This window comes from Akebia trifoliata, chromosome 3 (assembly GCF_017979445.1).
Source record: "Akebia trifoliata isolate Shusen 1 chromosome 3, ASM1797944v1, whole genome shotgun sequence".
Classification (NCBI taxonomy): Eukaryota; Viridiplantae; Streptophyta; class Magnoliopsida; order Ranunculales; family Lardizabalaceae; genus Akebia; species Akebia trifoliata.
In genome coordinates, this window is record NC_141377.1 from 26,660,587 (window position 1) to 26,684,792 (window position 24,206).

At 35.5% G+C, this 24,206-nt stretch overlaps 1 protein-coding gene across 4 annotated transcripts; it reads right to left on the reverse strand.

Annotated features, from left to right (window-relative positions):
* Positions 1-251: 251 nt before the first annotated feature.
* On the reverse strand, positions 252-22,780 carry LOC147406228 (2-oxoglutarate (2OG) and Fe(II)-dependent oxygenase superfamily protein). Of its 4 annotated transcripts, XR_015176365.1 has the most exons (10): positions 22,144-22,774; positions 18,091-18,138; positions 14,377-14,553; positions 14,120-14,270; positions 13,935-14,021; positions 8,771-8,895; positions 2,650-2,768; positions 1,698-1,809; positions 585-758; positions 252-501 (listed from the first exon to the last, which is right to left on the reverse strand). XR_015176365.1 is itself a non-coding variant. In XM_086434193.1 (9 exons), exons 1-9 carry the CDS (start codon positions 22,462-22,464, stop codon positions 711-713), a joined length of 1,188 nt encoding a protein of 395 aa, XP_086290319.1. In that variant the 5' UTR covers positions 22,465-22,774; the 3' UTR covers positions 252-710. The 4 variants fall into 4 exon arrangements, 2 of the variants coding, with proteins under 2 accessions (XP_086290319.1, XP_086290320.1); XR_015176366.1 differs by having other exon boundaries at positions 252-758; positions 2,650-2,758; positions 22,144-22,780; XM_086434193.1 differs by having other exon boundaries at positions 252-758.
* Positions 22,781-24,206: the final 1,426 nt, after the last annotated feature.

The window sequence follows — 24,206 nt, forward strand, 5'->3', positions numbered from 1 at the left end:
CAATTACCAACAACTCTGAAACTAAAAAGTAACTCCATGAAAATCCATATTCTAGAGAAACTGCAGTTTAAGTGGTAGCAAAGGCCACAATGAGAAACCTCTCGGAGAGTAAGTTTTCTTAGTGATCGTATACCTCGTTCAAAGAAAATTCATATATACATGTTTGGAGAAAAGAACAATCCCCACAACAAATCCTTACCTGAGGACAATGGACCTCTGGATCCATAAAGATTTCCTCTTGAAGACCACAATGAAATGAGTTGCTTTACCCCCATCATACCATATATAACAGCCAGCTACATGTATGAATTAATACATTATACACATGAAAAGTATCATTTGTTCAGTACAACACCAATCAAATAAGTTTTTTTTTCAAAAAAAAAATTAGCACAGTGATGAACATTTGCATTATGAACAAGCCTAAATTATATCACAATCCATAACAACAGCTGAAAGGGTGTTGTCATTACAAACACCCTATTTGGAGTTTTCACCATTCTGTTACAGCAGGAACAAACTATGATTAAATAGGCAATAAAAACCAACAAATTTCAACCCCACATATAATAGAACAAATTTACCTCAGATATTCTAACCACCATTTCGAAGATGGATGAACCATGCCAAAGACGAACAATTCCTCGTTTGCACTACCAACGCTAATGCTTTTTGTGACTTGGGAAGGATGAGAACTTGTTATTTTACAATCATCCAGAGTTCAATTCATGGATTCCCCTTTCTCTCCTGAATAGTTCCTATAGAAAAGCCATTACACAGAAAATATCAAATGTAATAGTACTATTCCATAGGGCTGCAACTTGGGCGGGTCAAACCTGAACCTGATGGATTCAACCCGACCTTGGGTCAGGTTTGGGCACAAGTAGCTAGGGTCCAAGCTCGGGTTTGGGGAAAAAAAATTGTCCGAATCCAACCAGGTTAGGTCCAGGCATAGACATCGGATTTTTTTTTGGTTAATATATAATTCTAAAAGAAGTAAAGAATAAGGGGTGTCTAAAAAGTAACTTCTCTCAGATGTTTTCCCGATTTTTTTCGAAGTTTTTCTTAGCCGAATTATTCCTGAATTGCGACTTTGTCACTATGCCGATCTGTGGGAGGGGGAGAAATTATGAATATAAGGGGGTCACGTGGCTTAATTGGGGTATGACACGGAGGAAAATATACACCCGACAATCCCCCTCACCCATAAGGGTGGCAAAAATCAAACCCGTGACCTTTACGAACCTAGCACTTTGATACCATGTTAACCAACCAACTACACCAAAAGACTGATCTGTTGGAGAGGGGGAGAATTATGAATATGGAGGAAAATATAAACTCAACAACCCGAACTTTGCCGGATTTTCCCGAACCCGAACTTATTATGGTTATAATTTAAAAATATTTTTAAATATCTTCGTATCTTTTTCATTCACAAGTCATTTTTCAAACTTTAGTTAATCATCATCATCTTTTTTAGGATAAATAGTCGTAGATTTTATATTTGTTTTCCATACTACTTATCTTTATATAAGTCATTATTATTACTAAATTATCTCGAATTAATGAGGAATGAGCCAACCCTATTTGGGTTGGGCTCAGGTTGAGCATTTTCCCCAACTCAGCCCAACCCACCAAGTTGCATCCCTACTACTCCAGTAGTTTTTGATATCACAGATAAGCTCAGATGCATTTACCAGTTTGGCAGCGGCGACTGACAGATTCTCCCTTTCTTTCTTTTCCCGTTGGCACTCTCCGCACCAGCTAGAAAAATCTTTCTGATACTTCTTCAACTCTCTAAACGCTGAACTGTAAAGAGAAGTTGTGCAAGCAAATTGAACCAACATATGGGGGTTAGGGATTTGTTTGATGTCTAATACTTGCATGCAAAACAATCCTTAGCTGATAAGAAAATAAACCAATAATTTGGATCATCTCCTTACAGTGAGTTAAACAAAGATGCTTCACCTTGAAGCTAAATAAAATAAAGATGGTAGAAGAACATGATCCCAATATTGGCATTAACTACACCCTCCCCCCCCCCCCCCCACGGGGCGCTCGCACATGTATCATATATGTATCACAAACATGACTTCTAATCATTGGACTTAGTCATTTTCATAAAGGGATTGAAGCCATTATGTTTTTTAACCCACAATTTTGGTTGAAATAACAAACAAGTAGATCCAATGGCTAGAAAACATCACTCAGGCTATTTAGGTGCATGCGTGACCACAACTCTTGGGTGGGGGGGATTTAGTAACTATGGTTCAAAGTTTCATTCTGCTTCAAAATGTTTCAGTGGAACATTCAAGTTTCCACTGAAATCAGAAAGAAACATTGATCCCAAAACAATGGCTCGGAATGTTTTGATCAAGACCATCTCAGTTATTCTCATAACCAAAGCATTGCCTCGATACAAGATTTTAGACCTTGTTTGCGAGAACAATCTCCCTCGAGTTAAACCTGGTATTTATCAAGATATTTTTTTTGATAGGCGGTACTTATCAATATATTAAAGCTGATGTTTATCCAGATACTTAAAATGATTTGCTCATTGACTTTTGATGCCTAAGTGTTTCAAATGGTTATTGTCTTATGTGAGAAGCTCTCAAATAAAGGATAATATACCGAGAGGATACAAAATACCTTCTGCACCAAAGGAGTAGGTTGATCCTATGCCCAGATGTTGTAGCCCTGGCGCCATGCCTATGGCGACCACGATGAAGCACGGCTTGTCCCGGGACATGAGAATAATCTAAGATTTCCTAATCATGTAACAGAAACCTCCATCAAAAGTGTGAAACCACTTGCACTGAATTTTCTGGGGACAATAATATGTTGAAACTACCATATATTAAGGCTCCACAGTTCGAACTTTGAAAAACAGTGCAAAGTTCGATATATCATAAATTTGTAACTCCTTTAAGCGATTGCAAGCCAATCAGAATGTTTGGTACAAGACATGGATGCTGATGATTCATGCGATTGCATAACATTTGTGCTACAACATTTCTTGCAAATCAAAGGTAAAAACTATAATTTTATTTTGATAAATGGTGAAAACTAGAATATTTGACATACAAATTTTATTTTATATTCTCTTAAAAGTGCGTATCAAAGTCGTCCTATAGGGATGCTTTTTGGTGAAAACAGGTAGAAGCGAATAAAAAACGATGTACAAACAAGGCGAGCCAAGTCTAAGAACTTGAGTCGTAACTTCCCACAAGCACCATCATGACAACCTTGTTGGTAGTTTCCCACATACTTTGAAAACAATAGAGGAGAGTTGTCCTTCCCTCACGTTGGTTTGGGTCCCAAGGGTACCCTCCAAAGTTGTGTTTTTTTTTTTTTTTCTGGACAGCAGTTTGGCAAAGAATTCAAACACAAGACCTTAGGAAAAGAGGTTTTTGTAGACCAAACAGATGTTGCATGTGGTTATCTAATACGGAATCCGCCAATCACCATTTAGTTCATTGTGAGATTGCAAGGTTTGGAATCATATTTTCTCTATGTTTGGGGTGGATCGTTGTGCCCCAGGCAAAATTAGAGGTATTTTTGAGGAATGGCTTCAGATGGGGTTGGGTTTTCGCCATGCTAAGAAATTAATTTGGATTTCAATGCCATTCGCGATCCTTTGGGGTATTTGGCTTGAACGAAATGCTAGAACTTTCTAAGGAAACTTGAAGTCAATAGAAAAGATGATTAGATCAATTCTTGGATTTCTTTTCTTTTGGTGCAAAATATTCAAGGAGTTTGTGGGGGGGGGTGGTTTCGAGGACATTTTGACTCGATGGGATTTTGTTTGTAATATTGTACCGCCTTTGTAGTTTTTGTTCTTTTCGTTTTATGGTGCTTGTTTCTTCTTTGGGAGGGTCATCTCGACCCCCCCCCCCCCTCTCTCTCTCTCTCTCTCTTTGTATCCTTCTTTTCTATCTCATCAATCAAAAAAAAAAAAAAGTCAGGGTTTAACTTGCTCCAGAAAAACAGCAACCCAATAATTGATCACACTGTCAGGAAAGTTCGCCTCTTCATCTTTGAAGACCCTCTTATTCCTTTCCAGCCAAAGTCCTCAAAAGATTGTAAAAGGTAATAACATCCACAAGTTTTCATTCTCCCTGAAAGAAAGTTTGAGTCCCAACCTTGAAATAAAGCGGAAACAGAGTTTGGAAGGACCCAACTCACTTTAAAAAGGCCGTAGAAATGGATCCAAATAGCGAAGGAAAGATTACAATGCAAAAGAATATGATCCACAGGTTCCCCAAACAATTTAAAAAGAAAACAAAAGTTTGGAGACACAAAACTCCTTAGAATCAAAAGATCAGGCGTAGAAAATATATTGAGCACAGCTAGCCAACCAAAAAAAATGCACCTTGGAAAGGATCTTGGAACCCCAAATCAGGTCAACTGAAAAATGGATGACAGATCTACTTGAGTTAACCAACTCTGATGCAAAAAAAATTAACAGAAAAGGTCTTCCTTTTGTTAAGAGTCCACTCCCTCTTGTCGTCACTCATGTGCTCCCATCGAGCCTGATCAATCAATCACCCTAAACCCCTTTCTTCACCATTGTCCAATGCCTATCACTACCAGTATTGTTCCTTTTTTTAATAGATTTAAGAGGGCTCAAATGAAGATGAAGTTTTAAGTGATAAAGGGAGGTTTTGATATCAGTTCTGTGATACTACCATACACACACCTCACCAAGGTGACACCTTCACCCATATTGTTCCATTCACTATCATCATCAATTTCATTTCTACTTGAGCTTCAAGCAAAAGTCAAGAGAAGAGTTGGAAAGACTTTTGGAATTGGAGAGAATATGGTTTAAATTTCTTAAGTCTATTATGCATTTGCGGACTCAATAGGCAGAAGAGATGGCCAGGGTATGTCATAGACATGAAATTTGAAGTTAAAAAATGAAGCATCCTATACATATACAACATCCATTGAAGTGCTTGGGTAACTTAGATATCCCATACGACCACACCATTTGTATCCTAAAATTTTGATATTTCAATCACATGGATATGCATAATCTCAGTGATCATTTTGGTCGCAACAAAATAGTATTGGCCTAAAAAGGCGCCTAAATAAATTTTGTGTCAGATTGCAAATCGATAGCACAAAACAAAAAACCATACACACCATTCTTAGTGCCAACCAAAGCCTCCAAATAACTAGTATAGATTTCATTTTCCTTTTTATGGGCTCAACAAAGTAACAACTCTCCTTTTGAGTTGTTAACTGGTTTATAAAGACAACATATTTAACACAAGACGCAAATCAAGCCAACAGTCACAACTTCAAATGGCAATTTTGTAATTATTGGATTTTCACTTGTTTGGATCTAGATTTATTTTTTATCACTTTTATTTTTGTAAGAGTTAATTTTTGAATTAGTTAGATTTATTGCATTCTAATTTTGAGTGTTCTTTTTCTTTTTCTTTTTATGGGGGTGAGGGTTATTTTAGGAGTCCAATATCAGTATAAGTATTATTCACATCACTTTTCTTTAAGCCATCTTTTTTGGGGCCAAAATTTGTCGTATTAGGTTGATTTTTGTGTCAGTTTAAAGATTATTCACTTATGTATCCAACAAGGACAAGATTTTGCAACTCTGATGAGTTTTGAAAAAGTTAATACCAAAATACTGATAAGATATCAGTTTTACAAGGATTTGCGTCTCAAAGTCAAAGTTTAAGTCATGATAGGATTAGGATTTGAGTCTAACATGTGAGAACTATATATATGGCTATTTTTTTGTATTGGAGTATGGCTACTATAATTAATTTCACACAATTTGTGGAATACATTTGTTTTTACAACTCTCTCTTTGAGATTTCTCTAGTGATTGGATACCGTGTGATGCCAAGAACCCTTGGTGTGATTCCAAGATAACTCTTCTATATTTTTTAATATTTTTCTAATTCTTCATCTCCTTTTCTTTATATTATATTTTAGGTCAAATACCAAACCCTTCACCATTAGGCCAAATTAAAATTTTAAAACCCTTTTTGAAACTCAAAAGCATATATACCAAATCTCTGATAATAATAATAATAACATCCATTAACCCTATTGCTTTGGTCGAGACTTCTCTAAAATATCTAAAATCCTTTTTTTAAACTTACTTAGAAAGTTTGATTTAGCTCAATTTGTATACCCTAGATTTAGATCAAAGGGTTAAGATTATTTGGGAGATCTTTTAATCCCCCTAAATTTCTTCCCAAAATCTTCTACATGTGGTATCCCCCCCCCCCCCTCCATGATTTATTTTCAATCCCTAACTTTGACCTAAACTAATTCCTCTAAAATATTAATATATTTATACCCTCATAACACTAACAATTAATTAAAATAAGCATGCCCAATATACCTTTTGATCTTAATGAGTTGGTTTTGACCCTAAACTTTTATGGGCTTTCACTTAGATCCATACATGCATATACATATATGTATCTATATAATAAAACACAACCGAGCAACTACAATTTTGTGTGTTGAAAGGAGGGGGGATAAACATCCCCTCAGCTACAATTTTGTGGGTGGATAAACGTCCCATCAACTTCATAATTGTAGGTCTCACTTTATTGTTTTTCATTTTTTACCCTTTGTTGATGGCCTAAACTACTAAGGGGACACGTGTCAGGCATTGATGGAGTTAATTACTGATTGGACACATGTTGCACGATCATCGTCCTTAGGCTCAGTATTTATGTGGCATCTAATTATTGGGGCACGTGAAGTCGTTAGAGGAAATGCGCATGGCTAGAGTTTATTACATTATTGGAGGAGCATCCTAAATATAAGGGGACAAGAAAGGCAGGTGTCTCCACATCATTACATGAAGAAAGAGCCATGAACGAGGAATATGACTTGCGATAGAGACCGTACTAACGGTTTGGGGCACTAGCATGGCCCTATCCTCTCTGGCGATGTGGCGGATTTGTGGCATCTACGTGGATTGATTCTCCATGATGAGATGGCAGCACCTTATGGCAAAACCTAGCGATGGAGTCTTAACCTAATGTTATTTAAGACAGAGGAAACCATACTTGTAACATCACCTCATCCATCTATTACACCCTCTTAACCTTAAAAAAATTTAACAATACCGTTCCAACTTTAATTTTTTCCACTTTTACCCCAAAGAGGATGCTCGTGCCGCAGGCACGACCGAACTCTAGTATATCTACATAATAAAACACAAAGGATAGGGCCCAATTTTGGGGGGAGGAAACTTTCAAATAGCTGAGATAAACATCCCATCCAATTAGAGTTTTTGTAGGGCCCACTTTATTGCATTTCCTCTTCACCCCTCTAACTATACTATATTTCCTCTTTTACTCCTTTAACCCATTTTATTGTTTTTCGTCTTTTACCCCTTAATCTAAAAAAACTTCAATAATATCCCCCATTTTTTTTCCCGCTTTTAACCCCTTAATCCCAAAGAGGATGCCCACGTCGTAAGCACAAGCGAACTCTAGTATATATAGGGTCGGGTTCCGTTGAAATGAGACAAGAACCTGAGCATGTAAACACAAAATCCAACAGTTGAGATTTTATACGTATCTCAACAATACATATCCCGATGATAACTTTCAACCATTGGGTTTTGTGTTTACACGGTGAAGATCTTGTGTCATTTCTTGAGTCAACAGAACCCAACCTATATATATATATATATATATAAGACTTGAAAGCTTCCAACCGGGGTTGGGTCCATCCATGATCCATTGTCCATTAGTTGACCCAAACACTGGTCCCTAAAAGTAAACCTTAAATAAGATTTTTTGATTTTATATTTTGTTTGTGATTTTCTACCAAATACCCCTAGTAATATTAAAGTACTCCGAAACAACCTTATGCTCTATGTTTTAAACTCCATTCTTAGAATTAGATAAATTTAACCATCAAGCCCTAGCTTTCTCTACATGAGGGATTTTGTGATTGTGAACTCCTATCACCTCCAATTTTGATTATGTCACTGCTTACAAGGTTCATGGGACAAGACTTAATCAAACGGAAGACTAAACAAAACTTTGCAGGTTTCAATTTTTTGTAAACCTAGTTCTGAGAAGTACTAATTTCAAAAGATTTCTTGCCAAAAAGTCCTCTTATGAAAAACACTTCACAGTACCTTTCAGCCAGAAAAATACTATTCTTATTTTGCAGGTTTAATGGAGAATAAACAACAAAACACAACTCCCACACGTTCAACACCTCACTCGTTGCTCAGATCGGAGAAGCCCAACAAGGGGAGAAAAGGGGATTTTGCAATATTGTATATTCCAAACAATCATTTTTAGAATAGGGCACCTTAAGGTAAGTTTTCTAGAAAAAACCTCTTCAGAAAACATTTAAAAAAAAAATCTTCCAGAAAGAAAAAAACGCAAACTCAGTTTAAGCATGGATGTATTGGTAGGATTCTTTCTCGATTGAATTTTGTAAGAAAAAAATTATGTAGATGATAAGTGGTGAGTTCCAAATTTAATAGCATAATTCTTCTTAGGATTAGCTCCAATACATGACTCAGATAATTAATCAAAAACGAATATCTTTTTTTTTATATAAGTTGAAATTTAATTGAACAGAGAAAATGGGGTCCAGATGACCCCAAAATACAAAACTTATCAAAAGCAAGGAAAAAAGAAAAACAAATATCAAAACTAAACTAATTAATTATAACAACAGAATATAGACTACGCAATCTTTGCCTTTGAAAATGGTTGAACAATATGCTGAAACACTTAAGAGACTAACATACCTCTGGTTGAGTTTCAGTATTCACGTGTTTGTCACAGCGGATGCCTCGAAAGAACAACTCTCCACCAGAAAATTGCTTACCCAAGCACACATTCAAAGTGACTTCTGAGTCATCCACGTGGAAACCTAAAAATGTAAAACTGTTGAGACTCAAGGGGAAAAAAAGACAAATGCATCCCCAAGTTCCGCTATTGTCGGAAAATGTTAGAAAGGGATCATGACTGAGAGGAAAAAAAAAATTAAAACAGAAGTGAGAAGACAACAAACCCAGACACGGTTCTTAAATAAACAATGAAGGCGGCATAAAAAAAATCCTAAAAAGGGAGACAGAAAATGACACAAGCATCACTCAACATGGATCATGATCGACCAAAAAGTACCACAAAATTGATCCAGAAGATAAGATGTTAGGAAGCAAATTACAGCAATGTCCATGTCTGATCCAGTCGCATTGTCATGAACAAACCATGATGTCAAACAATGCTTCCAAATAGCAGAACTATTTTTCTTTAATTGAACAAAAAATATTTTCAAACCTAAACCTTTTAATCAAGTATGGAACAGCACAGACTTATCAAAATTATAAACAACTAGTTAGCTATAAAGAACAACTACGATTAAAAAACACGGCAAAAGTTTCGAAGTTAATCACATTGATGAATCTTAGAAATTTCTAGTGTTAGGTATCAATCCAAATCAATTTTATATCCGGTACAAAAATGAAAATAAAGTTCATTATTGTAGCCAGAAATGCATAATAGCCTGACAATAACCATTTACCACTGCAGAACATAAATTTGTCAATGTAGAACAGTCAAAAATAAAATAAAAAATTATAAGCTAATCGGTTAGTGGTTAGTAATTAGTGGGAGAAGGCAGGTGGTTTTTGAACACAAGTTGTGGTATCAACACTCACAGACTTCACAATGAGAAAAGCAGTGTTAAACCCATGATTTTTAATCGACAGAACAGTGAGTTTTGAACACAAGCCGTCTCGATTGAGAGAGAGAGAGAGAGGGATTAAAAATAATAATAATTGAACATCAACTGAAAGATCACAATGGGAGTGTCACCCTCCATGCCCTCAAAGGATCAAACTCAAAATAATTATAAACCATAATGTAATTAGGAAACCATTAGTTTACAGAAGTGCTAGAAGCTGCTCTATGTTGGGAGCAGGAGATTCGCCAAAAACTTGAAATTGAACTATTTTATGATCAGAAACAGGAGCGGAAATGGGCCGAAATTGGAGAGGGAGTAGCAATCTGGGTAGAAGATTACAACTACTAGGAGATAACCACATGGTTGTTAACAGTGTTCCTATGCAATGTGTTTCATGAATGTTTCCCAGTCTGACGGTCCCCCAGTTCAGAATAGTAAAGTGTGATCCTAAATTTCTAAAACCCATTTCTTAGATGTTCAAAGGAATTACATGGCATATTTATAAATGAATCAAAAAAAAAAAAGGAAATATAAAGGAAAGAAAATAAAAAATAAAATCCCAGCTCACGGCAACTTGTTTCATAACTTTTGAAACTATATTTGGAGTTAAATATTCAGGAACATTAAAATTTTGTGTATCAGTGCATAAATGTATGATAGTGCTATGAATCCAAAGGCCTTAGTGAACATAGTGCAATTAGTATAATGAAACAGCGTACTTTTTCGTTGAACAAGAAAAGGTATTGCCATCATCCAAACCAGCTGCAGTTAGCAAGTTAAATTTGCTTTGAAGGTTGCAAATGTTTTGAACATTCTGGATAATGAGCTAATGAAGGGAAGATGGGTATAATTGTTATGTCCCTCCCTCATCATAGTAAAATTTTGTGCCTGCTTAATTTTGTGGATGATATTCCTTGGTTTACATGGATTACATAATGCAAAATTAATTAGGCGTGCTGAATCTGTTAATATGGTTCAAAACTAGTTTTTACAAAAATGATTGCTTTTCTGTCAGGTTCTGGTGATGACCATGTTGTTAAATACCCATTAAATACTAATTATGATATGTGGTAATATTCCACAATCATCGTGCCCAAAAACTCCTAAATAGAATGCAGAGACTAACATCGATACATAAAAATAGCCACATCGATGCTTTTTTCAACTTTAAATTGAATGGAGACAATACAGACATACATACATACATACATACATACATATATATATATATATGCAGTCACCAAGTCAGTAAACAGTTTAAAACAGCAAGGACAACTTCAGAAAAACAATAATCGAATTTATTGTGTTTAAAATGTAAAAACACATTTTTATTGTTCTCTTAGATGTAAACATAGTTGATCCATAAATTTCAGGCAAAGCCCAAGAGAACGGCTCATTAAATTGATTGTGTGATTCAAGAGTTGCATAAATTTTTTATTTCGCATCACAATAACCTCCCCCCGAAGTTCCAATAATCAAGAAAGCACCCCACTCTTTATCCCTCGGTCCCCACACTTCCACAAGCCCCTATCATTGACAGAACCAAGTTTGACCTTTAGCAGGGCGCTACATCGTGTAAGCCTTTAAATCTAACCATGGACTTCGTTGCCACTCTTCTAGCTTTATCACCTAACCTCCTAACATTCCATGAAAAGATTTTAATAATCACTATAGCCACTAACAATACTTACTTTTCTTCAGTGCTGTTGCTTTCAAAGAAATTAAGAAGGTTCTTCTCTACGTTCTCAATTTCCTTAACAATTCTTAATTGAACTTTCTTCTTTGAGCCAACTACAAATCTAAACCCCATCCGGCTTATGTTCCTGCATAGCCTTTCCCTAGATATTGCAGAAAACCAACACCTTTGTCCTCCTTGACACTAGCAGCAGAAGCATCACACATTTGATCAGCTTGAAGGATTGGAGATATATTATGAAGCATATCAAAATTCTTATTACCGAGTATCACAAACATATCCCTCTAATTTGCCAGGATTATTTTGTTCAGAAACCTCACCTCGCCTGAGTTTTCAAAACCGAAAAACCCACTAAGACCCATATATATACATATATATATATGATCAAGTAAGCAATCATTATCTCTAGAATCAATTCTTTCCTCTTGGAACCATTAATACCAAACTTTATTTTCTTCTCCATCACTCATACTGACTTACCTTAGACCACTAGATAGGAATAGTTTAGCTCGGAATCCCCCACCACAGCATGATCAGAAACACCCAGGGCTAACACTGATCCCATCAATACATCTCGCCATTGCTCCTGGACCATTCATCCAAAAAGAATTTTCCGAAGAGGGGACATCAATAGGGCTAACAGTTGCTGAGCAACTAAGAAATCATGGACAGCTCTCAAATGAAAAGGAAGACAAAAAGGCAAGCAAGTCCAAACAGACATGGATGAAAGAAAGAATAATACAAATCAACAGAAGAATTGGACCACATACATTTTCTTGCTCCGAAGGGAGTCTCTTAGAATCTTAAACCCCTTATAGAAGCTATGGTGCAAAGAAAATTACGGAACTTGCAGTCTACCTTGGGAATGCCCCAACAACAAAGAACCCTTTAGAAACACACATTTGTAGGATCCACAGCCACCTGAAAACTGATTCCCTCCTTGGCACAGCTGACTGAAGACCGGGACAGCATCTAATATCTCTAACCCAATCCTTAACTCACAAGAAGGTGGAACACACTAATGCTAATATCATTCTCTTGAGAGGATGATCAAATAATGTTGATTCAGACGAGATCAAAGTTTTTCCCTTTGGATTCAGCACTTCTGGACACAAAATTGAGGAGTTCAGCTGACTGAGGAGATGACTTAAAAAACTTCAATAAAAGATGGGTATTGCAGACCAAACGAAAAACTCTATTTTTTGGGTTTCCATTACTAAAAGCCCAGTACCCTGGGATCCAAATGAGGCCCATTAACACAAGGTTACCAATGCTAGGGTTCAAATACAACGGCAAAAATGGGCACCACAGTCTTCCACGCAATACGATTACAGCACATTATTCTTAGGGATAGATCGTTCCTTTTACCACTCTCTTCACCATGTGGATGGAATGCTGTTTCTGGCAGCGGCAATTTGGGGACTGAAAGTTTGCCTAATTTCAACAACCTTTGCAAAAAGAAGAGAGAATCGATGAATCACATTCTCATCCATTGTTTGTTTGCCAGTGAGGTGTGGATTACTTCCTACATTTATTTGGTTTTTCGACTTGTTATCCGGAGTCTATACGATATTTGTTAGTGTCTTGGATGTATGTGCCAATTGTTTTCAGGTTGACAAAGAGGATTTGATGGTCTATCACTCCATTCAACATTTGCTAGGGTATTTGGACAGAAAGGTATCGGTGGATTTTCGATAGCAAAGAGCTTTCCACCAAGGATGTGATTATGTCTGTTAAGGTTTTTTCATTTTTTTGTGTAAATTGTTAAAAGAGTTTAATCTTTTTTGAGGATTTCACGGGAAAATGGGAGTGGGGTTTGTAGAATTGATCCCTCATAGGTTCAGTTATCTGGCTTTATTGTAATTTACCTTCGTTGGTCATCGACCACCTTCTAATATATTTTTGTAATTACCTATCAACAAATATATATATATATATATATATATATATATATATATGCTCAGACAAGTCATAGGATTTATTTCTAACATTCATGGGTATGGGTGTCCTTTAACAGACAAGCCTGACTGATGAAAAGGTGTCCAGACTTTTTTAGCCATTTGAACAAGATGCCCAGTTTATAGTTTCCCCCTCAGACGGATTTGTTTGTAGTTTTATTTCCCTCCTTTTTTCCAATAGATTTCAACTTTTCGGTGTGGGATATATGTGTACGCCAAAGGATGGGTTGGGGGCAGCAAACTTGCAAAAATAAATTGACAACTGTACTTCAAGAAACCAAATCTTCTTAATCATACTAATATATGAGCATCCAAAGGTTACAGAACCTGCTTAATCATACTATTATATGAGCATCCTAGCCGATTGTACATTTCAAGAATAGAAAAGAAACCCCTCATAGGAGATGGAACTAAATCTGCTCTCATGATGAAAACTTGTGAAGACCCAATAAAACTAATTCGTTTGTTATAGCTAGAAGGTTACAAAAGGACATGTCATAACATGGAAACATCAGTATGTACTAGTGTTGAGGCCTTATGAGCAAAAGAAAAGCTTCAGCAAGACTTACCCAATTCAACATCTCTGTCTTTTCCATATTCAACAACAAAACCATGATGAGAATCCAGTGTGGATCCACCAACTTCAGGAAAGAACACTGCACATAATTAAAATTCCATTCCAGTCAATGTTAAAATTGTTTAAGTCAATAAGTGGTGTTGTTTTGCATTAACTTCACAAAGCCAAACACATCACCTTTAGATATAGGACGTACAAAATCGTCCATAAGCTTGTCAAGCATGGTTTCCAAACCAAAATCATCAAGAACAGCACCATATTTATTCATTGTATTTGGTCGCATGATTCTGAATTTTGCTTCCTGAACCCACTTTTCAAAATTTTCCAACTAAGAAATCAGAAAACCTGAGGTGAGTACCTTAAATGGAGAAGACAATACTACAAGCGGATATTGAATCAACCATCTTAGACAACCAACAGAATATTTATGATACCTCAGATAACAACAATTCACAGAAACTTGGTTGAAGCATTTCAAATGTATACACTCCTGGTGAGGGTTCAGATATTATACTTCTTAAACTCTCCTCGGTAGTCTCTGTGATTGCGTTGATAAACGATGGAACGAAGAAAGTAGCAGCGTGCATACTGTATAATTCTCTATGTAAGGGCTGAAAGGAAGAGAGATTTATTAAAATGATCATCTGAAATTGTCAATAATACCTACATAATATACAGGATAGTGGAATATGGAACAATAAAAATACACCACATGTCTTTTCTAATCAAATGAACACTGTTAAGTTACGTCAGCATAAAATCACAGAAAACAAAAGAAAAGGCCAGTACAAGTTATTGGCCTTTTAAAGGGATTCCTGGTCCTTGACACTCCCTTCAAGTTGGGTTATGCAATATCACAAGCAATTCAACTACCAACTTGATGAGAGAAACAACCAAGTCAACCTCCCAACACTGATCCTCCCAAAATCAAAATCTTTCCCCATCAACCCAATCAATGTAATTTTAAATTGGAAAATACTTCTTGTTTGAAATGGCATAAACATCTCCAAACTGGTTTTTGATGGGAAGATTGCCTGCACCAGCAATTCTCCAAAATCAAACCTTATCTCCTTTTCCTACTCTTTAAACTACCCATTTCCTAAACTCAGGCAAGACATTCTGAATCCCAATCCAAAGACTACACCCATAAGATGAAATGACCGATGCACTCTCCCATCCATACCCTACCTCTCCATACTTAAGCCCTGATCACACGATTCAACGAATTTACACGCTCAATCCCAGACTATAAAGCCTTTCATTCTTATTATTGTAACCCCTTTCCGATATGAAATAAACAAGGGAAAAAAATAACCAAGAGCAGACTTCTCATGGATGAATAGGTAGTCAAACTTGGTAGTTTTTTTTTAGGATAGGTAACTTGATAGTTTTATCTAAAAGCATAAAACGACCAAAGTCTCCACAAAAGTTTGCACACACACACACAACACTGAACCAAGACTCTTAAGCACAACCAGCCCAACCACTTTAGATAAGATTCAAAGATACGGATGAATTCATCTATAAACAAGAAGTTAAAGATAAGGAGTACCTTTTACATATTGTGGGATTCCCCTTTATAGATGGGAAATGAATGTTAATTGGGAGATGCATCAACCAAGAAATCAAACTCAATGCATGAAGACATGTTAAGGAAGCATACCACAAGACACCAACATGTGATAGATAAGGGAATTTTGCAATACTTGAACCTTGTCAACAATAAGGGGAACCAACAAAGATTTCCATCCAATATACTAGCCCGTCGAAGAAGATTTTTTAGTTTATTTTTCCTGAGAAAAATACTCAGTAAGAGCAGAAGCTGAAGTTACGCATATACAGTACTTATGTTGAGCATTAAGATTGTGTCACTAACAGATATTAGTAAAAAAAATAAGACCCTGGAGTCCCCAAAAATGATCAGAATAGACAACTCTTCACCAACTGGCATTGGATCCAGAATGGTGTTGCAAAACAACCGATCGAGCTCCAGAAGCAGCCTATTTCAGACCATAGAGCAGTATGTTTAATTACATGCAAAGCTGTTACAATCCTTAGTAAATCAACTCAAAGAATGCAACATATGGTCCGTGTGATCAACAATGCGATTGACTTAAGCATTACTGACATCAACCTGGTGCTCAGGCCATCAACAGAAAACTGCAACCAAATGCATCATTCCAACCAAGACAAGTTGTTTGATCAAGGTTCATACCGCTAGACCATGCTAGCAATGTGGTGTACTTAATTCTGTAGAAAACCCATGTGTTGCCAACTGCATTCTCAGTGGTAGAAACCAGTATTCAAGCCGTCTTATGGAATAAAGCATTCCACTTAATGGCCATTCTGTCAGAATCCTTGAGAGGATCCATAACCAATGCAGCTTTCCCAAAGACTTGGAAAATAAAGAGAGAAGCCTGATGAGACAAGGTAAACCCAATTGTTCCAATAGATTGAATGGATTCAAGTACGAACATGACCAACTTTTTTCATATAAATGGAAAACGAACAGCCCACCTCCCTATAAGAGAGTGTAATTATCTAGTATCCATCGTGTTGTCTATTGTGCTTGTGCTGAGGAAAATTTGGTCATATGTAACCAATTAAGTTGCTACAGACCATTAAGAGCATTTATCTAGTTTCAACACAGATAAATGTAAATTTAGCTTAAAAAGAAAAGAATAATAAATCAAATACCATGAAAAGAAAAGAGCTTACTGAAAAATTTGAAGCTACTACAAGAGCCCTAAGTGAATTTATAGAAAACTACAATAAGCCAAAATAGAAAGAAACCCTAATTAAAAAGAAATTCCAACAAATAGAGGATATTAATCAATATTAGTCCCTAAATAAAGCACTAAAAATGGGGATTGGATAAAAAGGTTGTAAGTCAATGTATCTCGAATTTTTTTTTTTTTTTTTGATAAGTAATGTATCTCGACAAATATTGATGCACTTTTCAAAAAAATATTGATGCAGGATTGTAATGCATAACCTAATTAATGAATATGAGATCAAAGATAGATCACTAAAGACAAGTACGAACACAAACTAGCACTCATTCAACCATAAGATGATAGAAAGCCAAGTAGTAGTAGTAGGCAATTAAATCAAGTTCAAAGGCAAACATAATCCCACAAAGTTGGATCCCTCAAATATGAAGAGGAGGAATGCCAACGGAAGATTGGACTCCACTAGCTTACAATCTCAGTTCACTAACCAATGTGAGTTGAGTTGTCTTGATCCAATTAAGGATTTCAAGATATGACAAGGCTCAAATGTTTAGCCAATAATAAATAATGGTGTGTAGAGATCAGATTATGCATAAACAAAATTAGTTCAAATAAAATTCCAGCAATTTTTGAAAGCGATTTCAAAATAAGAAGTGAAATAGGCTTTAAGTGATGTGTTTGGCAAGGTCTAGGATTGATGGCCAAGAGGGTTGTTAGAAGATTGGAATAGGGAAAAATAGGTTTCGGACTGGTTTGGCAATAGTACGGATCTGTTGCAGGGGTGTGGCAACAATATATGAGGGTTTAGTGTGATTTGGCAGCAGTATGGGGAGGGTTAGGAAGGTTTATGGGGATAATTGAGGCTGCGATTAGGTTTAGGAAGGGCTTTGGTGGCTGGTTTCAGGATTAGGGTGGCTGTAACTGGATTTCCAACAGGTTCTAATGATGTTTATGATGGTGACACCAGAATGATGGGCCCTTGTTAGAGGGCCCTAATTTTTAGTTTTTAGTTTTTAGTTTTATATTTTATTTAGAGTCCAATTTGAGGCTGAGAACTATTAATGCAATACCCAAAAAAAAAAAAAAGATTAAAATTTTAACCCAAGTCCAAAAATTATCTCTCTTTTTTTATAAGTAACCCAAACATTATCTTATAACAATAATGATATATAATAGATATATCATATCATTATTACTCAGGTAGCTAAGTCTCACTTTTTAGTTTTACAGCCCGACTTTAGTTAGGGTGTATCCAAAGAAATTATAGAAAAATATTTTTTGTTTTACTAAAATATAGAAATATCTTCACACACTGTGCAATGCTGCAGCATTTTCATTGTCCAGCCAGCAATTTCCCCAGTATAATCACATTAGCACAGAAATCTCAACTCAACAGAAGCATAATGTACAACGTACCTGATAACGTGATGTTATTTGCTGCCTGTATTCTCTATGCCTCTGAACCTGATACATGAATGGCAACCGACTGTTATGAATTGTTTAGCAGTAACTTTGTTCTCCTCCAGATAAAACTAGGATATATTTTGATCTTTTCTATACGAAAACTGAGGCTCAAATTCTTTTGCTTTTTTTATTTGATTTTGGCTCTTCTTCGACTAAAAATATTAACTTTTTACAGATAAAAAAAAAAAAAAACTGAGGCTCATAACGTGAGGACCTAATTAGATGATGCAAAAAATACATTAAAAATGACTTAAACGTGTTACAAGAGAGAAAATCATGTCAAGCAGCATAAAAACCTGTACATGTTTTCAGTGGTTAAATTAGCAATCCAACAAATCTTCTCATATATACACAGGCACAAAATGAAGGGTAAGTATCTCCATCAATAGCTCGCAGTAGGAATCACCCATCAACTAGTGCCAAGAGACAAACTTACAAATGTCAATCGCTTATTGTTCAAGGAAGCCTAAAATCTCCAACATAAGCTCTAAGATTGAGAGAAAGAAAGCGTCAACTTGTGGTAAGAGGTAAATTTAGGAAGACCGTCCTCATTGCTTGAGAAAATGGAAGTTGGAACAACCAAAAGACTCTAAGCAGGCACCTTGTGTAACTATCAAAACAAAACCAGAGGCAACCTCATGTAGTCACATTGAATCTTAATCCAAAAAAATGTAGTCTTGCATCTACACATCCTGACTTCAAAATTCCAGCAGAACCATATGTTAGGAATTAGGATCAAGCCTTCAAGTCATCTTCTTCAATGGGTTCTAATGTGTGGCAATTGCATATGTGAAAACAAAGAAAGTGAATTTGAGAACTAATGGAATAACCAAGTAGAAATTTGACCAGCAATAGAACATTTCCGGATCTTCAAAAGAAGAAAAATATACAAGGAGCTTACAAAATAGGGAAGTGATACCACATACAATAGGAGGAGATTCCTACTCATGCAAGTTGACTTGGTCAACCATTCCCTTCTCTATGAATTTTAAAACTAGGCAACTAAGAAATTGGATGCTCGAAATTGCATTTCTTAGAAAAGGTGATGGAATTCGCAACTATGTCTGATGATTAAAATCGGGACTATGTACTACCTGATGCAAAACCATGCAAAATACCTTAGGATGATAAATCAGAGATCATACTTGATTAAAATAAGCCATGCAAATATAAATCATAAACTCATCGAAATCATAGATAATGAAGAGGATTTAATAGGTAATCAAAAAATCCTAAGATTGTCATAGTCCTATGGTAATAGCAATTCAAGTACTAACAATAAGTTCCAATGGAAGACAAGTATTCCTTTGGCCTAGGATTTCAGTTAGATGCTCAATATAGGTTTCTAAGCTCAACTTCAATGCAAAAATAGTCAAATAAGTAGTGTTGATATGTTGGGCGGCAAGTTAACAAGGTTTGTAGAAATTTTAAGCTTAACAACATACAAAACAAATAAACAAACAAACAAACAAACAAAAAACAAGTGATTAGGTTTCAAGTTGTTGTCAAGGTGTTGGACAGCAAGTGAGGCCTGGGGATTTGGAGTGATGCAATTCAGGTTGGGAAGGGTCAGGTTGGGTTTTGATGAATACTAAGATTAGATTTCAATGGAGAAAGGAATTCCAATGGGATTTTGGGGCGGATAAAGGGTCGGCTAGGATTTTAGTGGATATAAGAAAAAATCAGCTAGGGTTTAATAGTGAGTTTCAAGCTCAAAACAGAAAAATAGTTGGAGGTTGAGGGAGAAAAAAACGTTAGGAAAACCAGTAAATATATATATATATATATATATATCGATAGAGAAATTGATAGAGAAGGAGAATGCTACCTTGTAGTGGACTCATTCCAAAATGGCCTCACATCAAACCATTGTTGGAAACATCAAAGCTCAATCTCTATTTTATTCATCATTTAGAAAAAATTACAGTAATAAACCTTACTTTTCAACTTAGGGTATGTTTGATTGCATGGAAAGTGACTTTCCATGGAATTTGAAATCCATGGAAAATTTGTGGTGGAAAATAGGTAGGGTTCGAAAATCAAATTTTATTGTTTGATTTTACTAGGATAAAATCATGGAAAAATTGTATGAGGAAAAAGAAGAAGCAGGAGAGGAGGAGGAGGAGGAGAAAGAAGATGAGAGGAGGGGAGAGGAAGAAGATGAAGATGGGAGGATGCAGTGGCGGCGGTGGCAACAGTGGCGGTGGCGACGGTAGCAACGGAGGTAAGTGAGGAAGAAGATGATAAGGAAGATGAGGGGAGAACATGGTGGTGGTGCTGGCGGAAGTGAGGGATGGAAAAGGAGAAGAGAGAGAGAGAGAGAGAATGTGGCCAGAGATGGTGATGACGGCGAGGTTAGTCTAATAGTAGTGGTGGTGATAGGGAAGAAAAGATATGAGTGTGAAAGAATTGGGGATGGAAAATATAGGTGGCTTTCACTTTCCCACCCATATGGGTGGGAAAGTGAATTTCATGTTTTTGTGGACTTTTTGATTGAGGTGGAAAATGAATTTCCATTTCCATGTGCAATCAAACACTTGAAAAATGTCATTTTCCATGGAAATTGATTTTCCATATGCAATCAAACATACCCTTAGATACAAATTCCTCCTTCACAGAAGCATTTATTTTATTAGTATATAAAATATGGGTTTTGTTAATATGTGCCCTAAGGGCACACTTTAAACTACAGTAAATACACCTTGGCAATTGAATTTCCAACCAAAAGTGCCCTCAAAAAGATTTTTTTAATAAAAAATACCCTCAAATGCTTATGCCATTTGTATCTACAAACCTAAAAATCTTGGTATGTCTATTTGTTTTAACCATGCTCTCTAAAACACACAAGAGGGAGCAATAGTGTTTTGTATTACTTAAATTTACATTTTTAACCACTAAGAAATATTTTTTTTGAATTATTTAGCAATATCAAAGTCTTTTTTGTATTTTAGTTTGTGTTGCCATAGATCATGATTGTGAATAAAAACGAAACATGCCATGAGTTTAAAACTTTTAAATATAAATATGGTACAATCTTCATGGTGACAGATTATTTTTTTTTTTTTTGTACAAAAACCGTTAAACAATCTTTTATATTTTATGGATTTTGTTAACATGTGCCCTAAGGGCACATGTTAAGCTGCATTAAATGCACCTTGGCAATTGAATTTCCTACCAAAAGTGCCCTCAAAAGATTTTTTTTTAAATAAAAATACCCTCAAATGCTTATTTCCAAGGTGTATTTAATGCAGTTTAACAAGTGCCCTAAGGGCACATGTTAACGAAATCTATAAACTATAAAAGATTGTTCAACGGTATTGTACACAAAAAAAATTCTATCACCATGAAGATTGTACCATCTTTATATTTAAAATTTAAACTCATGCATGTTTCTTTTTTATTCAAAATCATGGTCTATGGTAACACAAACAAAAAATATAAAAAAAAGATTTTGATATTACTAAATAATATGTTTTAAAAAAATATATTTCTTAAGGTTAAAACTGTAAATTTAGGAAATACATAACCCTTTGCTCCCTCTTGTGTGTTTTAGAGAGCATGGCTAAAACTGAAAAAAAAAAAAAAACAAATAGACATACCAAGATTTTTAGGTTTGTAGATACAAATGGCGATTCTCAAAAGTGACAAGTAACAGAGGTATTAACGCAGTAACTAATGAAATTATTATATATTTACAAATGAAAAAGGAATAAGTTCGACAAAACAATCTCCAATACTATGCACACAGTAATCATAGCCACTACCGTTGTACCATGCAAGTAGCATCGCAAGGGTATTATTGTCATTTCAATCTTTCGTATGGACATTTCCGTCATTTCAAACGAAACCCATTGTCAATGGTGCAGGGAACAAACGAACTAAAAGTAGAAAAAAGAGTAAATCTTGCACAACGAAAAACCCTAAAAAAAAATAAATTAAATTAAAAATGAAACAAAACAAAACAAAATAAAAAATTGAAGAAATCTCTGAGTCTCGAAAACTTACTCTGATTCTTTCTCCTTCAGGAAAATACCGCGATAAGATCTCCCTCATGTACTGAACCTTAACTTCTCGAGAAACATTGAGCATGCTTGGAGGTAGGTATTGCTCGAGAGAACTATAAAGAGAAGAACTGAACTCCAATTGCAGATCTTCATAGTTCTCTGGTTTGTGATCCGTGTTTGGATTTAACCGAAGCCTTTGGTTAGAGTACAAAGAACGGCTCGATGTGATAACACCGTTACCGTTTCCATTACCGTTACCGTTACCATTACCATTACCAGTATGAGATTCTTCTCGTCGATCCACAGAGCCATCAAATGACATAATTTTACAGAGAGAATTTGCAGATAAATTGAACCAGCGGGAGCAGCTAGTTGGAGGCAATGGCAGGTCCCCGAAGCATTTTTTTTTTTTTTTTTTTTTTGGGTGGGGGGGAGAATTGATCGAGATTAGGGTTTGAGAGAGAGAGAGGAGAGAGCGAAAAGATTACTGTTTGCAGTTAGGGTTTGGGGAACGGGGACGATTGTTGGATTGTTTACGTACTTGCGATATGAGGAGTCCGAGAAATACCCTCTGTTTGGAAGAAAATTACTGGCAGAGCCATAAACTTGAAGAATTTCTCCAACCACTTCTCAACGAAATAACTCACCACTTAGGGCCTGATTGATTCAGCTACCAGAATCTGTTGTCAGAATCTGAGACACTGAAAAGCTTGCTTGATAGAATTTTCTAAAAGTGCTGTGCTGTCAGAATCTGCTGTCAGAATCTGGTAATTACTGCTTGATACAGCTTCAAAAATTTGCTGTATTAGGGTAAAATGACCAAAATACCCTTAAGGTTGATAATGCACCCATAATACATTAAAAATTATCAGAATACCCCTATAATTATATAATTACACTAAATATATATAAATATAATAAAATTATATAAAAATTAAAATAATTATTATTTTAATTTTAAAATGTCTATAAAAATTATAGAAAAATTTATAATTCTATAGAAATTTCGACAGCATCTCCTCTTAAAAATGGACATATGAAATTTTCCTAATAAACAAAATACCTGCATAATTCACATTGTACATAACACAATCTCAAAGTCTTATCATCAAAATGCTAGCCTTAATCATTAACATCAACATGATCGTTGGGATGTTAGGGATTCTTAAGAGCAACTCCAAGAGAGATATCCACACCCATACCCATTTATGGGTCATCAAGTGCTTATGGATCGTCACTTTGGGTATCCATGAGGAATGCATTCTAACTGATAGTCTAAATTTTTTCCCTAAAAAAAGATGGGTAAAACTAAGTGGAGTTACCTATTTTGGGTCTTGAAAATTTAATGACCTAAAAATATATTGTTGGATAGGTAGTGTGTTGGAGACTCACATTTTGGACCCCACGAACCAAAATTGCAATTGAAAGGGGATGGATAGTGGTATAGGTCATATGCTTGAAAATCAACTCACTTATTACCCAGTTAAAGAAGACCGAGTTCACTTGGCAACTTGAATGGCTTTTTGAACATTCAATTAAGGAACAGTTTTTATAGAATTGATAACATATAATTTTAGAAAGTGATCAATGTAAAGAGAGCAAAAAGACTAGACATTTAAGACCAACAAAACTATCTTCTTAAAATAAATCTCTTTGAACCAGAGATAAATAAATCTCTAAACTCAACATTTTCTGCAAATCAAGCGGAAAAGAATGATGATTTATACATGAAAACAAATAATAATAGGTGTAATATAAATAACCAAACAACATATAAGCAATATTAGAATCAATTCCAGATTTTCACTCTTCTCAAACTAACTACCAAATGTCTGCCCTAAAAATAAAATAGAAATTCAATTAATGTCTAACATTAATTTTGCAACTAAATTCTTCAAACTTTCTGCATCACTCATTGTAATACAAAACGTAAAGAAACAACAAAAGCCCTGAATTTGAATTCAAACAAACAAACAAACGAAAGCCCTAAATGTAGAAAACTTTCATTTCCTGACCTTATTCAATAAAACCAGAAAATGGGTGCAAGTTCAAACCTTTCTTTAG

Excerpts from the sequence above, each read along its gene's own strand:
- LOC147406228 (XM_086434193.1), bottom strand. The coding sequence starts at position 22,464 with ATGTCATTTGATGGCTCTGTGGATCGACGAGAAGAATCTCATACTGGT. Across the intron at positions 14,271-14,376 it reads GTGAATTGTTGTTATCTGAG|TTGGAAAATTTTGAAAAGTG; the intron begins GTATCATAAATA and ends CTGATTTCTTAG. Across the intron at positions 8,896-13,934 it reads AGACAGAGATGTTGAATTGG|GTTTCCACGTGGATGACTCA; the intron begins GTAAGTCTTGCT and ends TTACATTTTTAG.